Genomic DNA, 16034 nt, shown 5'->3' on the forward strand with positions numbered 1-16034 from the left:
TTCCTATATTTTCTGTCTCATTTCTTCCATCAGTTCTGCTGGGTCCTACTGCTGGCTGAATCCTTGCTTGCTTGCTATCAGCGGAGTGGAAGATAGGTGGCTGATGATGGCTATGGAAGTCCAAGGCAAAGCTGCTGTGTGTTTGTAACTTCTGCTGCCCACCCATCAACCCTTTACATGCTTCCCTTTTCATTGTCCTCTACCTGCTGTGTCCAGTCAGCCCTTCCCAGCCTTGCTGCTCCTCCATATCTCTGTAGTGGGGTGTATCCTGCTCACCAACAGCCTGGCTGCCAGGCTCTTTCCTTCACACACTGCCTTTAGCTGGGCTGGCACCCAGAGAAAGCTCAAGACTCTATATGACCTAAGGCCATAGCTGCTGGCATGGGGAAGCATCTCCATCCCTAAGCTAAGCACAGCAGTGATGGGGAGACTGTTTGTGCCTTAACCCTGCAGGCTCCATAGGCAAGGGCATAGCACTCTCTTCACACACTGCTGCCACTCTAGGTCCTCCCCCCAGAATGTGTGGGGCTGCTCTATCCCCTTGGTACTCTCCCCTTCTGAGCCACCTTTCTGACCTGGTTCCTTCAAGCCTCTAAAGACAGTTTCTCTGAGCCCCAAAACACAATGAAGCCTGAGCACTTAACCCTTCATGCCTGTGCTTTAGTCAGGGGACAGGAGGTGTCTGGGTTATCAGTGACCCGCAGCATCTTGGAGGTATTAGCTACCTTTTACTCTACATGCAGGCAGGGACAAGCTGCTTCCAGCCACAAGGGCATGGGGGAGAGGTGTGGAAGGGAGGAGACAACCTCGCCAATACATGGGTAGGTCATCCCTACCTTTCTGTGGCTGGAAACAGCTTCCATCCCATCCCTCCCACACAGTGCTGAAAGGCTGCTGCTGGGCACACTCTGGTGGGAACCCTGACAAATCTGGGGAAGAGGGGGTGACCCTGTGTGCCCTCCACATGTTGCTTTGAGAATATGAGGTGCCAAGCACCAGGAGAGGTGAGGTTAGGTTGGTCAGTGGCCCCCATCCCTCTATGTGAGGTGTGTTGGTGTCACTTCTCCCCCTGGAAACATTAAAGAAGGTAAATAAAAAGACTCTCTACACAGTATTTCCTTGTAACAGAGCTCAGTCCACTTGCTGTTAATCTGAGTCTGTGTACTGCACCCTTGTGTTTGATTGCCACTGACCCCACTCCACTGCAAGTCATTTTACCAGGTGTCCCATATTCAGCATAGAAAATATGGTCACCCTGCGTCCAGCCTATTTAGGTGAGACCATCTCTTTTCATTTTACCGGTAGTAATCCAGCTGCGATGACAAGTTGGATTTCTTGCCCTGGGTTACTCTGCGGGTTCAGGAGCCAAAAGGCAAAAACCAAAGACTCCCCCCCCCCATTATTTGTAAAAGACTCTCCGCTTATAAGCCAGCCCCACGATGGCTTGGGACCCCGCCAGGTAAGCCGCACTGGAGCTGGCTCCTTGGCCTCGTCTTCACTCCCGAGCATGGCTGGTGACTAAGGGGAGGGGGCCACGGATGAATTCACCCGCAGGGCAGGCTCCACAAAGGCGCCCGGTAGTTCCCAGGGCGAGCGGGGCGGCTCTACAACGCTGTGCCGAGAGGCGGGAAGCTGGCGCCAAAGCCAGCGGGTGAGTAGGAGGAGGAAACGGAGCGGGGCTGGCCCCAGGCCGGGGCAATCCCCGCGCTCACTGCTGCAGGTGCGGGCGTGGCGCGGGGCTATGTAGGGGCGCGGGCGGGCGCAGGGCAGAGCGGCTCTTCTGCGAGGATCAGCCGCGCGGGCTGCGAGGAGAGGTGAGGGCTTGGCGCGTGAGCCGGGGGTGCAGCCCGGCCGCCTCTTATTCCTTCTCCCAGCTGGGCTCCAGGTGCGGCTCGGCGGAGCCCGCAAAGGCTTGTCCGGCGCTGCGAAGGGAGGAGGACAAGTGAGGCAATGGGCTACCCCCGCTTGGCAGCGCTCACTCCGTGCTAGGGGTGGCCTCGGCGCTGCGGCCGCCCGCGCATTTCCAAGGGCCCTCCGGGATTTCGGAGCACAAGGCCCATGGGCGGTGATTGGAAACCGGCCCCCAAGCCTCCTTGCATTTTGTACCCACTCGGGCTGGGGTAGGGCACTTCTGCTAATTGGAGTCACTACCTCCAACATGCTGCACCCTCACCCAAGCTGACAGATTCAGGACACTTCACTTGTATCTGGAAAGCGCCCTCCTGCCTTCCTCTTCTGATAAACCCCTGGCATCGGAAATATGTTTGGACAAAACAGTGGTGCCGCAAAGCCTGGGAAGAGCCAAATGTAAGAGTTGAGAACTGTTAACTGGAAACACTGAGGACTCAAGAGTTTGAGTTAAAAATGATTTTGTTCTTAAAAGGTGAATCTTCCATTCTTTGTATCTGGTTTTGGTGGCTTCCAGTCTTTGGGGGAGCCCCAATTTCCAGTCTTCTCTACAACCATGGCTAGAATCCCTTTAAAAATGTTTCTGTTTAACCACATGACTCCAGAAGTGGGAGCTTTCAGAAATACCAAATAGGAGACTCATGAGAATATTGTGAGAATTATCTGTAAGACCATTTTAAGTCTCAAACTGCTTTACATTCTAAAGCAAAATCTGGAGTAACACACTAGTTTGAGGAGCAGTATGCAGGCTCCTAGTTAGGTATCTAGTACTTTAGTTCTCAAAAGTTCTTGGCTCATGGACCACCTGACTCAATGCAGATCTTTCCATGGACCACCAGTTGCTAATGGAAACTCATAGTTAATTACATAAATACGCCCAAGCCATTTTGCTAGTGCAGCAGCTAGGGAGAATGGTTTAATTTAAATTATTAAACAGATTAAGCATTTCATTTTAAATAAACTAACATGAGATAGTTAAAACGCTTAATCTGTTTAATAATTTAAATAAAACCAAAGTAAAATATTAATTTATGTCCAACACAAAAGGTTTCAATGTTTTCTATATTGATGGCAGAGGTAGAGCACCTTTTTTGGGTCAGAGGTCACTGACCCATAGAAAAATCAGTTGGGGATCACAAATATGGGAAGGGAGCAGAAAGATTGAGGTTCAGGGCCTTCCATAGGCCAGATTTACTTATTCTGGGGTTCTGGAGTTAGTTGATTTATTTGTATCCCCTTAGGCTCTGGGGTGGGGAAATATGAGGGTTTCAGTGTGACAGGGCTGCTAGTGAGTGGAATAAGGATGGGGGTGTGGGATCTGGGCAGGAGATGGGGTGCAGGAGGGTGTGAGGTAGGGTGCAGAAGCAGGCTGGAAGTAGGATGTCTGGCTGCGGGGAGGGAGCAAGAGCAAGGGAGGGTGCAGCGTGTGGCCAGGAGGGAAGGGGCCACAGACATAGCTGCTGTTCCTGATCCTCTCACAGGGAAGGGGGCACCCCAATTACTGAAACCCCCACAACTCAGTCACAAACTCCCACAGTTACCTGCTCCCTCACACTTCACATAGAGATTGCACCACGACCCCTGTCTGACAACAAAAAGTATGACCCCAGGAGTGGGGGACTGAAGCCTGAGCCTGAGTTCCCACTGCTCTGAGGAGTAAAGAGAGGGAGGAAAGCCAAAGCTTCAGGGCTTCAGCCCCAGGTGGAGTGCCTGCAACCTGACCAGTTTGGTCTCAGTTGTTGGTGCTCGGGATACAGCATCAGCATTGGGCCTGGGCCACATCAAGTCTAACAGCCTGGCAACCCCCTTAAAATGGATTGCGACCCACTGTGGGATCCTGATCTACATTTTGAGAACTGCTGCCTTAGAGTGTTAGCTCTATTTCTTTAGTTTAATACATCACTTTTCTTGTCTTTGAGAACTAAAGTACAGTCAGAGAGAGCCAAAGGCTGTCAGGTGGTATTTTGTAGCGATAAAATAGTAAGCTATGTTAGTCTCTCGTTGGTTGAAGATATGCTTTTATGAGCTTCAGCTTGAGTTTTGAAAGCGAACCATGCCAAAGAGTCACATGTACACATTCGTGCTTCACACGCTCCACTTCCCCACCCTCATGTCCCGCCCAGCCACCAATTGGCGGGACGTCCTACCACCAGTGGAGGGTGGGGAGCCCCGGTCGGCCAGTCTCTATTTGACCTTGGTTCCACGGCCCACTGGAGACACCTGCTGGAGAATCCTGCACGGCGCGGTGAGCACGGGCGTGTACTTGGCGCGGTTCACCCCCACCTCCAAAACGTGCCTCTTCTGTGGCGTGAGGGAGACCCTGGCGCACATTTACATCGAGTGTGCCAGGCTACAGCCTCTCTTTTGGCTCCTGTTAAGGTTCTGGCTGCACTTTTCCCCCTACTTGTTTATTTACACACATCCCATCCATGGCCCCACAAAGTCGCAGGACCTCCTGGTCAACCTCCTCCTGGCGATGGCCAAATTGGCAACCTATAAAACCAGGGAGAAGAAGTTGGCCGGGGGAGGGGCCTGCGACTGTGGGGCCTATTTCCGTTGCTGTATCCGCTTACGTATCCGGGCAGAGTTCCAATGGGCTGCGTCCACTGGCTCACTCGATGTAGATGTGAGACCTTCAGGGGGCAGTGGACGCAGTCCAGGGTTCTCTGCTTGGTATCCCCATCTGGTTCCCTTGTTTTAACCCTTTGACCCTCACACCTGTACCTGTTTTTTCATTATTTGTCCCCAGTAGTTAGTTGGTTCTTCCGGGTTCTGTGGACCCTCCCCGCAGGCTGGGGGGAGGTCTTTTAGATGTGGACGGGCTAACGCCCACCCACCTCCCAGACACCAAATAGTTGAGTTTAGAAAGCCTGCACTCCCCACTCGCTACTGTGACCAGCAGCATGAAAAGAATCCTCAAAGCTCTGCATCAGGAATGAATTGGAGAACTTGGAGTGGAGAGGGCTTACTAAAGTTGTACAACCCCCCCCCCCAAGTCTTTTTGTAGTGCTTCATTTGTCCAAACTTTTCTTTGAACCTGCTCAAGCATCCATCAATGAACAAGCAATAAACCTTGTTCTTTAATTTTTCTTCCAGGCTTCCCATTGCCTTATCTCTGTCCTTGTAATCAGATTGTCTTTTCTTCCAATGAGTGTGAGGTTCCTCGAAGAGAGGCTCAACTCCTAAGTTTTCTGCCATTTCTTTGGCAGCAATGGAGGATCTTGAAATCCATTATCTCTTTAGACCACAACAAAATCAAGGCAGCTTCTCATCAAATGTAGTAGCAGTTGTGGTGTCCATCGATTGATATTGTAATGCCTTGCTATTGTAATGCCAGCATAAATCAGGATATCATGCCAAGCCAGAACTGAGGTCAGAAATTTGAAGTTAGTTCAAAATTGTACAGTGAATATCAACAGAGTTCAGGATCTCTGTCTATAAAGCAGGATCTGATGTATTGATTTGTGGTGTGTAATTTTTCTCACTGCTGTTTCTGTCATCAAGCAAGACTGATTCTTTTCTGTCATGTCTCTCCTCTTCATGTGAGCAACATTTTTCTTTTATCATCACTCTCCTTTATGCCACGAGGAAAATAGAATGATTCTCCATCTCTTTCCTCATATTTCCATTCCTTATCGCCAGGAAAACCTGCTAATTCCTTAATAATAAAACTTCCATCATTTATGCTTTGCTCTTCAATTTCTTTTGCACTGGGACTTTTGCTACTGCCTAAAATCAGTATATGTTCTTTTTCAGATTTTTTTCCTTATCAGATTTATTTCTTGTGATGGACTTGGACTGCATCACAAATGTCAATGATCTTGGATTCTTTCTAATCTTCATTTGTGCAGATTACAAATCCACCATGTAAACCTGCATGACTTGCACGATGCCTAAAAGCAGGCTAGAAAAGTTCAAAGGAAGAAGTGAGAAATGTAAACATCTTAGTGTAGGGCAAGACATTCCTCTTCTTTCCTGTATTGTTTTCCTGACTCTACTACTATGTTTTTGCTGACCACACTATTATCATAATGCTGTCTTACAAACTACAGAATTTCTTTGATAAATATCACTGATTTAGACAAAATAATGTGAGAAGGAAGTGCTGCAACAAGATACATTATGTTTCAGGGCTTCACTGAAGTGCATCATACCACCGCTGGGTGAGACTGTTTGCACTGCTCTTGCCTTCAGTGCATTACTCAGTTCAGGGTGGTTTCTTGTTGAAAGCACTTGAATGACAAGTATAATACAGTCTCTGCTATGCTTTCCCATAGGGATGTTGTAGTTTAGTTGATTAATGGATAAGCAAAAGCTTATAGGTTAATGCTATAGACTACACACATTTCCCCCTCTACCCCCCGCCAGTAAATTTTTTTAGCAGGCTGGCCAGCAGCCTGGCTCAGTCTTGGCTTACAATGGGTCTGGGACATACCTCTGCTGTGGCTCTGCATTTAGTGTGTATTAGTGGGGTGGACAGGCAGCCTAGTTCAGTTCTGCCTTGTGCTGGGTCTGGGAGCTCAGACTTCCCCCAGAGAGGGGCTGCTGCCATCCCATGCTGCTGCCTCTTTATCAGAGGCAGCAGCACAGGGCAACAGGCAGCCTATCTGTGAGGGGAGCTGGCTTTTAAACTGGCTCCCTTCATGGACCAGCTCCCACCTGGCACCCCGTGCTGCTGCCTCTGATACAGAGGCAGCAGCGCAGGGTGGCAGAGGCTTTCTAGGGAATGAGGCCAAAGCACACTGGCTGCCAGCCTCCCCCCTGGTGACTATAGAATAATTGACTAACTGATAAGTATTCGTAAGGTTACTTGACTATTCAATTAAGCAATATTTAACATCCTTACTCTCCCATCTGAAGAAGAGGATTCTGGCTGGAAGTGCAGGACCCCACTGAAGCACCATCTTGTCTATCATCCTGGACTTAGACTGTAAATGTTCAGAGCCCTATATGTGACAGAAACAGCCCCATAGGAGAATAAATAAGGCAATAAGAGCCCAGGAAGATTACTAGGGAAGGTGGTACACTTGAGAGTGTCTATTCTGCAATAAAATCATGGCTGGCCATTGACAGCTGACTCAAGATTATGCATCTATATGTAAGGGGACTGTTAGCCCCTTACTAAAACTCTGTGGGAGTTTTGATTTTCCAGCTCCCAGTATCAAAAGGGGAAGGGTTCATGAGAAATCATGGCCCTGAGACTGACAGACCCCAGAGACAATGGAAAGCAGCCAACATTCCAGCTCAGCCTGATTCACAGGTTGGACAGGCCAGTGAGGAAAGCAAGAGGCCAGGCCCCGTCCTCCCTGTGAGCTGGGATTGTTCTGGGTCTCTCTGAGCAAGGAGAGAGCTGAGAGACAGCTAAGAGCAGTGCAAGCTGTGTGCAAAAGAAGTCCTGCAGTAACAGAGCCAGACACAGACTGCCCAAGGAGTGCAAGCTGTGTGGAGAGGCAGTTGTGCAGCAACAGAGCCAGGCACACACAGCTCAAGGAACACAGACCCTGTGTTGAGCAGCAGACTGGCAGTGCTCAGAGAAGCCAAAAGGGACAGAGAAGCAATGCAAGGAGCTGGAGACTGACAAGGCAGCACAGCCTACAGCTGGGTGTGGTGAGCAGCTGGGACCAGCAAAGTGTGGGGAGAGGCTCTGGGGAGGGAGATATCACCAGCCAAGAGGCCCAGCAGGCCAGACTGGGAGAGGGGTCTGGCCACTTAGAGCTTGAGGCTGTGTGGTCACTGCCAGAGCAAGCGTGTCCAGCCTGCAGCCCCCCTGCAGCACATCCAGGGCCTCTAAGGGGCCTATAAGGAAGAGACTGTGAACTGTCCTTACACTCTGCAGACTGCTGTTTTGATGTCCCTGTGTTACAGAGCAGGACTGTGTGTTCTCATCTAACCATTCTCATTTTTTTCTTATTCTTTTCTCTTTAATCAGTTGATGTTTAATAAATTGTACTTGCTTGAACCTTATGAAATGATCACTGGGCCAAGAAAGCATGCAGTGTAAAAAGAGCATCTCAGAGTGGGGACACCCTAACTCCTGCCCCTACTGACTACAAGGTCGGGGATTAAGCCCCAGGAAACCTGGGCCCAGCCTTGTTGGGGTTTCGAGGACTCTGCTACTTAGGAGAGTGGAGGGGGAGCCCTCAGGATCAGGGAAGCCGTGGGGTAAAGGAAGTGGGAGTGGGGACTCAGATCCTTTCGCTGGTCCATTTCACCGGGGTGGTATATAAGCCAGGAAAGTTCCCCACAATAGCGGGACCATTCCCCCGCTTACATATACAATTTCATGTACATGTTTAAGATTCTTTGGGGTACTGGAGCTTGAATGTCTATCCTGTAATTTCATAGCCCAATGTTTGGAACCTTGAAAGCGTGTGTCAACTGACATGAGCCAGCTGTGGGTGTTTTATTGCAGTGTAGACATATTCACATGTAACCAGCTGTAGTCTTCTAACACTGTAAGAAAATACACACAGTGTTAGCATTGACTTATTTATTTTTTCCTGGATACCACTAACATTCAAATTGAAATTACTGAACCACTGTCAGATTCAGTAAAATCACTTGAGAGAGAGAGTATAATGTAGAAAGGAATAACTCAGGGCACTAATTGGGTATGTCAGAATATTAGAACTAAGATACGTGGACATCTTAGTCTGTCAGTTTGAACCCAGCTCAGATAGGTTCCCCACCCCTGATATAGACCAAATTGCTTTTTTCCTTTTTGGGTTGCAGGCTGCTGAAAAATCAGTCAGGGTCCGCATGTAAATGAGAAGCAAGAAACGAAACGAAACAAAAACCCTCATTGACCTGGCCCTCGACTGAGAAGGATTAGGGTTGCCCGGTGTCTGGTATTTAACTGGACAGTTCGGTATTTTCGCCTCCTGTCTGGTAAAAAATTCAGAAAATACCGGACACCTACAATGTTCGGTATTTTATGATTCCCCCCCCCCCCCCCTGGCCAGGAGGCAAAAATCCCAGGCTGTCCAGCTCAATACGGAGGCAGCCTGGCAACCCTAGTGCTTACTGAGTTCCATAGGTGAGTTGTTCTGGCCTTGTGCTCGGAGGCAAGATGGCAGGTGGCTGCTGGCAGCCTGTTAGGGCCAAAAAGCCTCACCACACGTTTCTTAAATGGGCCATGCTGTTGTTGTGTTTTTTTTGTTTTTGTTTTTTGTTTTGTTTAACAACTCTCCGGGTCTTTTTTTTTTTTTGTTTGGTACTTTTTCAGAAATCATCTGGTAACCCTAAGAAGGATAAAGACACTCCCCACATTCCCCTTGCACACCGGTGCCTACAGGGGCCCAGGCTAGTAGATTTTGTGTGCTCTAATCCTGCAGGGGATCATTGGGAGCAGGGGTGCTGGATTGCCAGTGAGGGCTCTCCTGTGGTGGAAGGTAGCCCCAAGCCTCAGGGGCTGGATACAGGCAAGCCGGGGGCTGCATCTGCCCCCCGAGCCTTAAGTTCCCCACCTTTGGTCTATATGAAGTGAGTTGAGTGAGGAGTTGTCTGCATGAAATCCATAACCAAAAATACCATTGGTAGTGACTTTGTTGGTAACCTCAGACTAAAAGTCAAGCATAGAAAGCAGAAGGCTGGATAGTTCAAACACGTTCATACTGTTTGTGTTTAAAGAGACAAGTTTAATTTCTAGACTACTTTCTGGTGTTTTATAAGCATTATGCTTCTCCCCATACCACTTTTCTAAAACAGTTTTAGTTTAAAGATCTTTCCTAACCATACATTTCTGTCTTCCTCCCACACTCCAAAGCAATAATTCCTAGAGTTAGATATAAAAAAGACCCTGGCCAATAGCTGTCTTAGTAATCATGTCCTGCCGTACGAGTGCTGTATGCATCATTATACTGGTTTGATTAGGATTAGTTGATATGTTTTTTGTTTAAATTTTGGGAGCAACTTCTCTTGAAAAGTGAATTTCCATAATAAAAAGGAGTAGGAAGTTGGCAAATGTTTTTAATCTGCTCCCATTTTTAACTCTCTCTAGACGTGGGACCACGCAGAGCAGTAAGGCTCCCTTTACTGGGAGGAAATATTGATGTGCATTCTCACTTCAATTGTAAATGTGATCTTGCATCCAAATACAGTAGGTTATTTTTTTTGAACTAGAGAATAAACAATTTCCTGTTGCAACAGTACCATTATTTTTCCTTGAGAACTTTATTAAAAACAAGGAAGAAACTGTTCAGTTGTGTCTGTCTCTTTGCAGTTTGCTCTTGTAGCTCTGTCTGACTTGGATTAAGATGATCTGTCATTGATGTCACCAGTCTGGTTTCTCCACTGTCTGTATGCTACTGAATTTTTGAGAATATTTTACGGGAGCGAAGTAACACAGTTGAGACAGGGAAAATATTTACTTCATCTATAAATTAGCCTTAATTTAGAGCAGACTGACTGTGAAGATTGCATTTTTCAGAAGAGCTCTGTTCCCATTTAAGCATCAGCATCACTTCTGAAAATCTGGCCAGATATCACTACATTTGATGCTGAGTTGTTTTGAGTCTTGAGCATATATTTAGTTGCCTTAAATATGAGCTGACCTCTGAGTAAGTGCTGAGCTCTTCTGAAAATGTGGCGCTCAGTATAAAACATTGAGGATCTAGTTAGTTTTGTAGTTTTTATTTTTGGTTTAACGTTCTCTATGTCTCTAAAAATGAAGTAACCACAGTATGGAGTGGGTCAGGGAATTTAAGGTCCTACCTAATAGAGATTTGCAACTGCTGTTTCTAGTGGTTGGATAATGTTGTCTGTGCCTATTGGGTGGGTGAATGCTCAGTGCTAAGGAAGATTTTTTTTTTTTAAAAAATAGCACCTTCTGAGACTGCATTCCAGGCAGTATACTAAATGATAAAGAAGAAAGTGTTGATGAAAAGTTGAAACATTGTTTCATTTATTTCTGAACGTAAGAAAAAGTGTTCTAATGGTTGATGAATCTTTTCAGTCCGTGGACTTGTGTGACTACAGCATTAGCCAGTATTAAACACCCAAAATGGAAACGGGAAATAGTTAATATTGAAGTACACAGAAGAATAGAATTAGAAGTATCAAGTCTGAGAGAGAGGCTATGTCTACACTGCAGGCTTCTTGCGGAAGAGATCTTCCACAGAAAGTTCTTGTGCAAGAGCACGTCCACACTGCCATGTGCTTTTGCACAAGAGAGCGTCCACACTGCCATGGACACTCTTGCGCAAAAAAGCTCTGATAGCCAATCACAGAATGGCCATCAGAGCACCTGTGCTTTTTCCGATAGGGGTTTATTGCACAAGAAACCCCTGTAGTCCGTCCACACATGCCTTTTTGAAAAAGAGCTCTTGCGCAAAAAGGCTTATTCCTTGTAGAAAGAGGAATAACTCTTGTGCAAAAAGCCCTGTTTTCTGACAATCTACTGTACTTTTTCTTGCACAGAAACACTCCTGTAGTGTGGATGCTCTGTGAGTTTTTGCACAAAAACTCTGCAGTGTAGATGTAGCCAGAGGTGTCTGCAGGTAGAAACAATATAAAGGATTACAGCTGGTTAGAAAATAGGGCAACGATTCTGAAAATACACGTGCATGTGCCTAACTTTGTACACTGAGAGATGTCAGTCTTCATTAAATATTGAGGATTGCTGAACGTATTGACTGGTTAGGCATATGCTATTTCACTGAACTGTTGTTAAACTTGTACAGCCATACTTACATTCCAAGCAGGAATGGAACTGCAATATCAATTTTTAACAACATGTCACAGTACATTTTGCAGAAAGCATGAGTTCAAATGCTAATCTGTACCTTTTAGGGTTGCCGGGTGTCTTGTTTTGAACCGGACAGTCCAGTAATTGAGCTTTCTGTTCGGGAAACAAATTGAGAAACTATAAATGTCCAGCATAAGATGTAATGTAGATTGTGATGTAATGCCAAGTGTGTCTGGTATTTTTGTTGAAACCATCTGGCAACTCGAGTACCTTTTTGATTAAATGTCTTTTGAGTGTGAGATTCTCTATATTTCAGGAGAGCTGATATAAGAGTAACTGTTGAAACTTGTACATCAACAAATCCTGTTCATAAGAAGGTATCAAAAAATCTTTTTTTTTTTTGGGGGGGGGGGTATATCTGCTGTATTTTGTCTGGTAAAACAGAATGTAAATTGCCTCAATGCCTTGATGCAATGACACAGGTCTCTGAGTTGCTATGAAACTTTTTTTGTATATATTGCTGTATACCCATATAACCTCGTGTTTAAGTGAACCATGATGCCTTTGTGGATTATACAGAAAATTATTCTAATAATTTAAAATGTACATTATAGATAAACTTGAGTATACTTGTCAGTGTGATTCACTTTTCATTCAGCTGCTATTATTTAGCCCCCCCAAAAGTCTGAACTGTAGGTGTGATAAAAGCACCACTTTAGTCCCCTTCTATTTTATATCTTAATTGTAATTAATTTGTCTTTTTTTTTTTGTAAACGTAATTTTTTTTACATGTCATGTCTCCTGTGTACTTTATGGAGCTCAGCAGCACATTGTTATGCTAAACAAATAATTTTAATATAATTCTACTCAAACTGACAGGAACTTACCGTGCGTATTACTGATGATGCAGGTCCATTATTCTTGTATTCTCTTGTTATAGGAGAAGAAGATTTTCAGAGGTAATTGCTATCTTGCTGCTTTTTTCTAAGAAACAATGGAACTTGCTGTCCTTAACTGTGAATGTTGTTCTAAGAACAATAATGTATTCTGTATTTTTTACTTCATTCATTGTTGCTATAAACTTTTGGCAATTTATATGCCAGCTGCATTATGTTTTCTTTTTAACATAATGTCAATACAAGTGTCAGCATTTGAGCTGGGAAGCAGACTATTCTGAAAGATTTCTTTGTTTTATTGAGGAAAATAAGTATAGGAAATCAGATGATTATCTTTCTTTAAAGTATTTAAAGTATTAATAAATAATGTAAAACTCCTGTTAACATAGTAAAAAGTTGCCCTTGTTAGCTATTAGGGATGTTAGCTACGTGTATTTTAGTAATTGTGTATCTGCAACAATTTTTGGTGGTTACATGGTTATTAAAAGACTCCCCAGGAATGGGGATGGAGGTCAGTGTGCTCCTGGCCCTACTCCCAGAGAGCCCCCTGCCAAAATTGCCTCCCCTGACGGACTGGCTCTGCCTCCCTCCATGTGCTACTGCCTGGCGGAGCTGGCATGAGCAGAGAGCTGTTCTCCTCACCCTCCATGCTGCTGCCTCTGACAGGGAGGCAGCAGTGCGGGGAGGCAGTTCTGCAGGTGCTGATATGCATGGGGAGCCAGCTTGAAAGCCAACTTCCTATGTGTACCAGCTGCCGTCTGCCTATCAGAGGCAGAAGTACGGAGGCGGGAGGGGCAGGCAGCTCTGTGGGATCTGGTGCTCGCCCTCCCCCAGCACCAGCTCTCACCTCTCCCCTGGGTCTGATAGGGAGACAAGAGGAGGAGTTGCAAGTAATTGTTGCAGAGGAAGCTGGTGGGGAGACTGCATGTAGTCTAGGCTTATCAGTTAAGGATTTAAATGTCTCTGTGCTAACATCCCTATTAGATGTGCTGCGAGATCAATGTGAGTCTTTGAAAGTTCTGTTGTATGCTGTTGAAAATTAATTGTGTGAACTTTTGAGTTGTGTTTATGTAGTGTCTGAAGTTATTGTGCATACAGTATTGGTGTCTTTAGTAAAGTCAATGTCTGATGGCTCTGGTATAAAAAAAATAACATTCTTTTCTTTTAAACTGTTTCTAGTAGCTATCTTTGCGTGAGTTCTAAAAGATATGGCTGCCTCGTTTACCAGCCGGGTCATACTTGAATAGGAGGGAAGATACTGAAATTCCCTAATAAGAGAGTACAGGGGAAATACTGCCCAAGTAAGGGAAATGGCTAATCACAAAAATAATTGTTATATTTGAATAATATAGCGCTACCATCCAGATTCTGTTTAGAAAAGCCAATTTGCTTTATAGACTGGCAATGTTTCAGGATAAATATTGTTTTCCCCTGACTGTTGATATCCTCTTCTTTCCTTTGCAGTTTAAAGAGCCAACAAGGATTGCTTGTAGATTTTTCAGCTTTTCCTCAGAAATTCATTGATTTCAGAGGTAATTGCTATCTTTCTGCTTTTTTTTTTTTCTGAGAAACAATGGAACTTACTATCCTTAACTGTGAATGTTGTTTTAAGAACAAGAATTCTCTTTCCGTGTCAAGACTACCATTCTCTCCATCACTCAGGCCTGCCATTTGGATGTTGACTTGATTCCTCCATCTCCATTGCCTCACACATCCAGGCCGTATCTTCCTCAGCTTTTCCAGGATTTGTCTTTCTATCCTCTCAAACAAATCTCTCTTCCAGGCCTTCGCTGTATGTCACCTTGCCTACTGCAATAACTTTCTTTTCTGGTCTTGCTGAAATCTACATTATCCCTGTCTGCTCCCTACTTTCTTCCACTATTTGATCTGAGGAAGTGGGTCTGGCCCACGAAAGCTCATCATCTAATAAACCATCTTGTTAGTCTTTAAAGTGCTACATTGTCCTGCATTTTGCTTCAACTACCCCAGACTAACACGGCTACATTTCTATCACTATGCTCCCTACAAGATATTGCAGCTAAGGCTATCTTCATTGTATCTCACTTTATGTTACAGCTCACTTTTTTACCCTATTCAGTATTGCATCAGATTAAAGATCTTGCTACCACCTTCAAGGTTCTATGTAACTCTGCTCTCTCTTACTTATAAACTGAGCTTGCCTCAGTTTGCATTACCTACTATCCTTGATTACCTTTTCTCAGTTTGGTGGGTAAGCATCAATGTTCCCTCTAATAATTTTTTATCCATGGGTGGAAAACATTTTGATGTGTGCCAAGGCATTTGAAATCATGCACCATTAGCGGAAACCAAAAACCTGGCTGTGGGTACTCTGATAATCAGCTGGGCAGCATTTGAATCTTGGTTGAGTGGCCGCACAATTACACCGCTTATACGGAACACTGGCAAGGATCTATGTGTATGTCTACACTGCAGTCAGGAGGTGTAATTGTAGCATCAGAGCTAGCTCAAATAACAGTAGCAGTGAAGGCAGGGCAGCACAGGCAGATGCATTAGCTAGTCCTGTCTGCCCATTTCTGTAGGTGAGTACTCAAGTACCTATTGCTTGGCCAGCTACTGCTTTACTGGTTTTGTTATTTGTGCTAGCTTTAATCACAGTTCCCAGTTGCTGTGCAGATGCATGCCATGTGCCATCTTTCATGCTGCCCTTTTGCATTGTATCTTGGAATAGATGTTTGGGAAGTATTTAGCCTAGCTTTTACAGTATTTAGCCTGGCATTACTTCCCTTGAGTTAACTGTGGAAAAAGAACTGTGGTATAGATCAAGTCTAAAAGCTTTTAGTCTTCATGTGTGTTAGCAGGTTGAGGTAAACACAAAGGGAGAACCTAGAGTTCACTTTGACCTGCTTGCACATGTTACAACTACAATTTTCTTGTCTTTACTAGAGTTTACCTTGTATTGTTTACCAGCTTTTCCTAGTGAAGATGGATACATGTACACAGTAGGGCAAAAGTCAAATTAAGATATACAACTTCAGCTATGTCAGTTGCATAGCTGGAGTCAAAATAGTTAATTTGGCTTTTGGCGCTGTCTACATAGCAGGAAGTTGAAGGAAGAACACTCTTCCTTCAACTTCCTTTACTCCTCGTGAAATGAGGGTTATAAGAGTTGAAGTAAGAAGTTTTCCATCTTGACATTATTTCAAAATAATGGCTTGCTGTGTAGATGCGCATTTTGTTATTTCAATATAATGTTGTTGCATAGATGTACCCGATAAGTCCTGAGGGGCTACAACATGGGACCCAGTATGAGTATTATTGTGTTAAACTGTGTATGCTAGATGCTAAGTTGTGGGTCAAATCATGTTAGCTAACTCAGTTTAGAAACACTTTCCCCTTTAGTCTATTTCTCTTGTAGATAGACCAACTTAATATTTCTTGCTTCATGACTAGTGCAGCACATTTAGGACCTCTCTGTACTTGAGAGAGCTAAGTTTGAAATGGATTTGAAAACACAGTTTAAAACTGCTTTCTCAATATCAGATTTAAACATAATTTACCTGTCT

At 45.0% G+C, this 16034-nt stretch overlaps 1 protein-coding gene across 1 annotated transcript in view; it reads left to right on the plus strand.

Moving 5' to 3' along the window:
* The first annotated feature begins 4384 nt into the window (after positions 1–4384).
* LOC102451526 (spindle assembly abnormal protein 6 homolog) overlaps positions 4385–16034 on the plus strand; it is a 43296-nt gene continuing 31646 nt past the window's right edge. Inside the window, exons 1-6 of the mRNA XM_089779536.1 lie at positions 4385–4481; positions 5682–5775; positions 11910–11970; positions 12473–12552; positions 13954–14021; positions 15415–15475. Of these exons, the coding sequence (XP_089635662.1) occupies positions 4385–4481; positions 5682–5775; positions 11910–11970; positions 12473–12552; positions 13954–14021; positions 15415–15475 (461 nt within the window). The remainder of the gene's footprint in view (positions 4482–5681; positions 5776–11909; positions 11971–12472; positions 12553–13953; positions 14022–15414; positions 15476–16034) is intronic.

This window comes from Pelodiscus sinensis, chromosome 6 (assembly GCF_052426305.1).
Source record: "Pelodiscus sinensis isolate ZL-2025 chromosome 6, ASM5242630v1, whole genome shotgun sequence".
Classification (NCBI taxonomy): Eukaryota; Metazoa; Chordata; order Testudines; family Trionychidae; genus Pelodiscus; species Pelodiscus sinensis.